This window comes from Galeopterus variegatus, unplaced genomic scaffold (genome assembly GCF_000696425.1).
Source record: "Galeopterus variegatus unplaced genomic scaffold, G_variegatus-3.0.2 Scaffold3382, whole genome shotgun sequence".
Classification (NCBI taxonomy): Eukaryota; Metazoa; Chordata; class Mammalia; order Dermoptera; family Cynocephalidae; genus Galeopterus; species Galeopterus variegatus.
In genome coordinates, this window is record NW_007729493.1 from 158,803 (window position 1) to 166,473 (window position 7,671).

At 49.2% G+C, this 7,671-nt stretch overlaps 1 protein-coding gene across 1 annotated transcript in view; it reads left to right on the plus strand.

The window, feature by feature from the left end:
* Positions 1–290: 290 nt before the first annotated feature.
* Positions 291–7,671, plus strand: part of NOP2 (NOP2 nucleolar protein) — a 9,603-nt gene continuing 2,222 nt past the window's right edge. The window contains exons 1-14 of the mRNA XM_008584842.1: positions 291–393; positions 1,761–1,803; positions 1,978–2,066; positions 2,414–2,646; positions 3,806–3,861; positions 3,955–4,085; positions 4,198–4,397; positions 4,544–4,633; positions 5,452–5,539; positions 5,616–5,756; positions 6,383–6,522; positions 6,674–6,763; positions 6,923–7,045; positions 7,167–7,395. Coding sequence (XP_008583064.1) covers positions 291–393; positions 1,761–1,803; positions 1,978–2,066; positions 2,414–2,646; positions 3,806–3,861; positions 3,955–4,085; positions 4,198–4,397; positions 4,544–4,633; positions 5,452–5,539; positions 5,616–5,756; positions 6,383–6,522; positions 6,674–6,763; positions 6,923–7,045; positions 7,167–7,395 — 1,756 coding nt within the window. The remainder of the gene's footprint in view (positions 394–1,760; positions 1,804–1,977; positions 2,067–2,413; positions 2,647–3,805; positions 3,862–3,954; positions 4,086–4,197; positions 4,398–4,543; positions 4,634–5,451; positions 5,540–5,615; positions 5,757–6,382; positions 6,523–6,673; positions 6,764–6,922; positions 7,046–7,166; positions 7,396–7,671) is intronic.

The window sequence follows — 7,671 nt, forward strand, 5'->3', positions numbered from 1 at the left end:
GAAGTTATTACGGCCCGGACCTGCCGTCCGGTGAGCCGGGGTTTCGCGTTTGTCTAGAGGAAGTCGGGGAGCGAAGGGTGGCCGCGCTGGCCTGGACCGAGGCACGGGAGTGGGCGCAGTATCCGGGTCTCCGGGTGGGAGCGGCGGCCCGGTCGTGCCTGGAGAGGGCCGTCGGGGTGCCGAGCCCGGGCTGTGGCCTTGCCAGCTCTGACGCGCTGGGCCTGAGTGCCGCCGTTCCCTTAACAACGCGCGCGGCGCCACCTTCTCGCATTTCTATTTTCCGCAGTAGCATGGGGCGCAAGTTGGACCCTACGAAGGAGAAGCGCGGGCCTGGCCGAAAGGCCCGCAAACAGAAGGGCGCCGAGACAGAGCTCGCCAGGTTCCTGCCTGCAGGTGAGGCGCGGTCGGGGCCCCTGCTCCCCCAGCTGCTGCTTGACTCTGTATTGTAAACCCCCGGCCTTTGGTCTCTGTGTTCTCCTTCTGTTCCAGTGGAATCGTCTCTGTATGAGTTACTAGGAAATAAGTACAAACGAAACAGCTATTGTCGTTACCGTTTAGAATGTAGGGAAGATGTGACAGGGACACAAGTACCCATGCAAGGAGAGGCGCGGTTTAACGTTGTGAGAGTTCAGAGGAAAGGGGATCACAGGCAGAATTTGAAAAGATTTTGCTAAGCTGGGTTTTGAATAATGAGTTACATTTAGCAAGTGGAGGTAGGGGAGGGGGCAGGCGAATCACTGAACCGCCTTTTGGAAGAGATGGAGATGGGAGAGTACGGATCTGGTTCCCACATGGCGAGTGGTCAGTCTATTGCATCAAATACTGGTGGGAGAGAAGTCTGGGTAGGGAATTTGTGTTGGATGTTGAATAAAAGTTGTAGGTTATTGGGCATTAGCGAGTCCTAGGCACTGTACGTATTTTTGGGGGGCGCATGATATCACTTTATCCTCCTAGAGTCCTGTGAGAGAAGTACTGTTACAGAAATGGATGCTGACAGATTAATCCACATAGTTATTAAGTGACAGGGCTGAAACTTAAACTTTTTATTTCTTGGTGAATGTATGAAAAACAGTAGTAGCGAAGTTAAAATATACTGCAGTTGGTAACTGCTTAAATTGAGGGTAAGGGAAAAGGCAGAAGAAGAGATAAGTCTTGAGTCCGTGTTGCTATCAGACTGGTGATGGTTTTATTGAAGTCTGGAAGGAAGCCCAGTTGGATTTCATTGTTGAACAACGAGAGGAGTGCTTCGTCTCTTTACGTCTTTTATCCTCCTCCTGCTAAAGTACTGTGGAGTGAGTTACAATCTACTACTATAATTATTGTACTAATTCTCTTCCAACTTTTTTTTTTTGGCAACTGGCTGGTATGGCCATCTGAACCGTTGACCTTGGTGTTATCAGCACCATGCTCTTCCCAGTGAGCTAAAAGGCCAGCCCCTCTACCCATTCTTTTTTTTTTTTTTTTTTGTCTTTTTTCCGTGTCCGGCAACGGATTGCAACCCTCAGTGTCACGCCCGTACCGGACCGGGACTGGCAACGGGATCGCAACCCTTGGTGTTGCCCCCGCTCCTCGCTCAGCCAGTGAGCTGCCGGTCTGTATGTGGGATCCGAACCCTCGGCGGGAGCGCCACCGCGCTTCCCAAGCAGCACACTGCCGGGCTGGCCCCCTCTACCCATTCTTATTTCTGCTCCCATTTCTCTTTTTTATTCCCCCTGTAACATCCTATTCTGCCTTCCCTTAAAATTTTTTCTTTTTTACAGCTGGCGAAAATTCCAAGAGGCTGTCTAGTCGTGCTAGAAAGAGGTGAGTGTGGGTGTCCAGACTTAAATATGTTAAGTGGGTACTGCTCATCTTCAGCCACATGGGATAGGTTGATGGGGGAGAGGGTTAGTTGTGCATTCTCACATTTTCCCTGTGATGGCAGATGGCAGAGCCTGGAGGTATGCTCCCAGTTCCTCACTCTTTATATCTTTTCAGGGCAGCAAAGAGGAGGCTGGGGTCTGCTGAAACCCCTAAGACAAATAAGTCTTCTAAAGCCAAACCTTTGCCTGAAAAGCTATCAAAAGGTCAGTGAAAATAGGTGCTACGTGAGGAATCCTCTGGGTCCTGGGTAGGGAAGGACTTGCTGAGCATTTCTGGAATGAAAGGAACTAAGACAGGGCTGGCCCGTGGCTCACTTGGGAGAGTCCAGTGCCAAGGGTTGGGATCCTATATAGGGATGGCTGGTTAGCTCACTGGATGAGCATGGTGCTGACAACACCAAGCCAAGGGTTAAGATCCCCTTATGGTCATCTTAAAAAAAAAAAAAAAAAAAAAGGAACAAAGACATTCTTAGGGGGTAGAAAATTCAGGCTCTAGGGGTGTGTGGCTGCCATTAAGCCAGGATTCTTCAGACCCTATGGAATCTCTGCAGGAGCTGTCCAGACACCGGGTGAGAATGGAGCGCAGTCCTTATTTAATGCTGCTCGGGGCAAGAAGCGCCCAGCACCAACCCATAGCAGTGATGAGGAAGAGGAGGAGGAAGACTCTGAAGCAAATGGTGTGGTGAACCAGGGGGACTTCTGGGGCTCTGAGGACAGTGATGCTGATATGGTGGATGACTATGGAGCTGACTCCAACTCAGAGGATGATGGCGGAGGTGAAGAGGTGAGATTCATCTCTGGGTATTCAGAAAGGGGTCCTTGCTTTTTAGTTTCTTTCCATACTCTTGAGACTGCCCCGCAGTGACAAGGATAAGCCTGACTAGAGGAGAGGGTTACAAGACTCCATCACTGTTTTCCTACTGCGTTGCAGCCTCTCTCAGCACACAGGTGATTTTCAAAGAGCTGCAGGGTAGAGCATTTTAAAACAATGGGAATGCTTAGTGCTGGCTAGGGTGGGAAAGCGAACATTGGTCTGCTTCCCTGGTGGGAGTAGACGTGCATGCACATTTGTTTGTAAAGCAGGTGTTATCTGAGAACTTAAATAAGTCTCTTCCTTTTTCTTACATAAGCCACAGTGTTTTTTACAAAAAGTTTCTTCCTTTTGGTCTAGTAATTCTTTGTTTAGGAAGATGATCCAAAATGTAGGCAAAGATTTATTTACTGAGGAGCAAGAAGTAATTTATTACATAATTAGCATGTGAATATATTGTTAGAAAAAATAATGTAGAATAACAAGAGAAAGTCCCCATTTGTACCCCTTTCCCACAACCTTGTATCTACAGTTACTGTTTTCAGGGTTGCAGGCACTGTGAATTATAAAAATTCTGGAAATTTCCAAAATTATTCAATATGTTGAAGTAAGTCCTAAGTTAAGGCCCAGTGGGGGGGGAGTAGGGGTACATGAGTTATGGTTCATGCATATGATGAATTAACATTGGCAATTATGTCTGAAAATGCTTGTGTTCTAACTGAATTTTAAAAAGAAGGAAGCAAACTTGAAAATGTGTTGTGATTTGAACTGTGTGAAAAATAGAGAGTAATTTATAAAGTCTGGAAGAAAATATGACAAAACAGTGCCCAAGAGAAGTTTTTGTCCCTCTTTATTATGTACAGGTATTCATGTTTCAAATTTTTTTTTCTTAGTGGAAAAGGGAAATACATATAAAAGTAGAAAGAACAACATAATGATCCCTTTTAATCTATCAGTTTCAACAGGGATCAACATTGTGCCAATCTTACATTCATTTCCTCAGCTTCCATATTTCTTACTGAGAGCAAGTGTTACATTTATATGTAGCAAAAAAATAAGATGCAGGGATGGCGAGCACTACACAGGGTGATGGAAGGGCAGGCTTGCATTACCAGCCCTTGTCTCTTTTCAGTTGCTGCCCATTGAAAGAGCTGCTCAGAAGCAGAAGGCCCAGGAAGCTGCTGCTGGGTGAGTTTTGGTAACTGTTGGGATGGAGAATAGGCAGCAGCTGGGACGGGGGAGCTGTGAGGAAGGAGGTGTCTGTTTTGGACCTGTTTCTAGGGGCCAGTGGAGTGAGGAAGTGTCGCCAGACTCGGGCCCCACGAAGGAGCATGAGGCAGACGGGGGCCTGCAGATCAATGTGGATGAGGAGGAGCCGTTCGTGCTGCCCCCTGCTGGGGAGCTGGAGCAGGATATCCTTCCAGGGGCAGGGGCAGGGGCAGGGGCAGGAGCAGGAGGAAGGCGCTTGGGGGAGAGGGTGTCCAAGCCCTAGGACATCATGAAGCAATTCCTTAATAGCCCCACATGCCCATGCTGCAGACCTGCAACAAGTTCACAAGCGGATCCAGGATATAGTGGGAGTTCTGCGTGACTTTGGGACTCAGCGGGAAGAAGGTCGGTCTCGTTCTGAGTACCTGAATCGGCTTAAGAAGGATCTGACTGCTTATTACTCCTATGGAGACTTTCTGCTTGGCAAGCTCATGGACCTCTTCCCTCTGTCCGAGGTACTGGATTGCCCATCTTGATGCCTCTTCTGCTTTTCTTTTCTCACCTTCTTACGCTGTGTTAGGGAGGTGTGCAGCCCCCTGCTCTCTTGTCTGACTGAGCTCCTTGGCCAGACTGACTTATTCCTTGCTGTCTCCCTCCCCAGCTGGTGGAGTTCTTAGAAGCCAACGAGGTGCCTCGGCCTGTCACCCTCCGGACCAATACCTTGAAAACCCGACGCCGAGACCTTGCTCAGGTGAGAGATGGGTTTTGAAGTTTGCTCATCTCAGGGAGGGACCACCTTCTAGCCTCAGGGATTCCCCTGTCCTGCACTGACTGAGTGCGGTCTTAGGACCTAGGTGTGTCTTGTTAATAGCATCATCCCTGAAGGTAAACCTGGAGAGGCCTGGTGTCTCTCTCTGGTGGGCTAAGGGCCTAGGACCTCTGTGGAATGGGAAACATTCCTCCAACCTCTCCTTTTTATGATTGAGATGGGACATCTGCATCAGGATAAAAGTGCTGCTTTCCAAGGAAATTGGAGGAAGATCATCCAGAAGCTGGGGAAACTGATTCCTGACCCCAGAGAAAGATATACATGTACAAACCGTATTTTAAACTCATTTCCAAGAGGGTTCACAGACCCCAGGTTAAAGACCCCTGTTCTAAAGTCTAGTGTGGACCTGTCGTATATTGTGTATCTCATGATATGAAAATAACCCAATAATTATTTTTAATGTGTTGTAACCAGTAACATTAGATTTTAGGAAGCTGAGGGGCTGAATCTCTTGGAAAATCAGAATCCATTTTCAAGAAGTAAGACAGGAAGTGGCAGTCTGCTCCATTGGGATGGAGTTCAGACCTTGAGTTAGGAGCCTTTGGTTAAGAAAAAAGGGCACCATGGAATGAAATGGGACAGATAGAGACTCCTCAGTGAGTCTGTGGTGACTGTTCTGAGTAAGTGCTTTAGGAGCTGTGGTGCTGTGGACCTGTTTATAGACCATGTTTTCATGTCTTCCTCTGTTTTCTGGGTGGAGTTGCCTGTGAGGTTTTAAAAATCATCTTTCTTAACTTCAGGCTCTAATCAATCGTGGCGTTAACCTGGATCCCCTGGGAAAGTGGTCAAAGACTGGACTAGTGGTATATGATTCTTCAGTGCCCATTGGTAAGTGTCTCCTGCCCAGTAGCCCTTCTGCCCCTGTCCTTGTCCCAGCACGTCACAGGGTCGTCCTCCTCCACAGGTGCTACTCCTGAGTACCTGGCTGGGCACTACATGCTTCAGGGAGCCTCCAGTATGTTGCCCGTCATGGCCTTGGCACCCCAGGAACATGAGCGGATCCTGGATATGTGTTGTGCTCCTGGAGGAAAGACCAGCTACATGGGTATGAGAAGGGCAGGCAGGGTGGGCTTCATCAGGCTCTCTGCTTCTGAACGTGGACAATGTTGGTGACTTACGAGTGCTCATGGAACACAGTATACAGGCAGCTATGGGGAGCGTGGTGAGGAGCAGCTTCTCTAGTTAGCTGGGGTTGCAGTGTCAGCTGTGCCACTTATACCCATCTCCCTTAGGCAAGCATCTGATTCTCTTTTGTCATCCGTAATATGTGGTAGTAATAGTAGTTGGGTTGGTCACTGTATTATACTTGGGCTGTGAGGGTTGAGATAATGCTAGTAGAAGTCCTTGGCCCAGTGATCAGCACATATTAAGCAGTCATAAACATTTTATTAAGTTGTGATCACTTAAAAAAAAGTAATTTAGTCTGTAGGACCAGAAGGACATTCAGTAAAAATAGGAAAACCACATTAGAAGGCTTGCTCATCACCAGGGGCCAGTGCAGACTGGGTAGACTTACACAGCGGGCAGTGAGGAGAAGGGCTTGGTGGCAGTTAAGTTTGCCTTGAAGTGATGAGACGTCACCTGTGGCTTCCTGGGCTGGAGGGTGGGTAGCCAGTGCGGAAGCAAGCAGAGGAGCTAGCTGGTCAGTACCGTGGCCCTGCCTCCTTTTAGCCCAGCTGATGAAGAACACAGGTGTGATCCTTGCTAACGATGCCAACGCTGAGCGGCTCAGGAGTGTTGTGGGCAACCTGCACCGGTTGGGAGTCACCAATACCATCATCAGCCACTATGATGGGCGCCAGTTCCCCAAGGTGGGACTTCCCCTCTGAATGTCTCTTCTCAGGCTTCTTCTGACTTTCCGTCTCCCTTCCTGACATCAGAAGGTTTAGACTTGGCCCCTAGGAAATAAGTGGTGTGGTGCAGGTACAGAAAACATCTGACTAAATTACCCATTTTCCCCAGGTGGTGGGGGGCTTTGACCGAGTACTGCTGGATGCTCCCTGCAGTGGCACTGGGGTCATCTCCAAGGACCCAGCTGTGAAGACTAACAAGGTGAGGGGTTGGGTGGTGGGACCAGCTGAGAGGCCTTGGCTGGTCTTGTAGAGCTGGAACGTGAGGAAGTGGAGCACTGTGGGCATTCGGTAGCTTACCTCTCTCCTCCTGAGGCTGCCTTTTGAGATTGGGACGCCGCTGGGTCTCGTTTTGGGACAGGATGAGAAGGACATCCTGCGCTGTGCTCACCTTCAGAAGGAGTTGCTCCTGAGTGCTATTGACTCTGTCAGTGCCACCTCCAAGACAGGAGGCTACCTTGTCTACTGCACCTGCTCTATCATGGTGAGGCCTCTGCCATGGCAGAGCAGGGGAAGGCAGGGCTGGGAGGCTGTTTGCCCCTTGGAGTTCCCTTCAGCTCTAGCTCTGCTTTTTCCTTCCATCTTTGTCTTTCCCACATATCCAGGTGGAAGAGAATGAGTGGGTGGTAGACTATGCCCTGAAAAAGAGGAACGTGCGGCTGGTGCCCACAGGCCTAGACTTTGGCCAGGAAGGTTTTACCCGCTTTCGAGAAAGGCGCTTCCACCCCACTCTGCGTTCCACCCGACGCTTCTACCCTCACACACATAATATGGATGGTTTCTTTATTGCCAAGTTCAAGAAATTCTCCAATTCTATTCCCCAGTCCCAAACAGGTAAGTGAGCTGCTCTTTCTACCTTTCATCGCCATTTTTGCTCTCTGCCTTTCAAGAGACTTTATAATGTGACTGTAGAAAAGGAAAGGATTTACAAGGGTACTTCAAAAAGTTCGTGGAAAAACAGAATTTAAAAATAATACAAATCTTGGGCCAACCCCGTGGCTCACTCGGCTGAGCACAGCGCTGGGAGCGCAGCGGCACTGGGAGCTCCGAGGCCGCGGGTTCGGATCCTACATAGGGATGGCCGGTGCGCTCACTGGCTGAGCGCGGTGC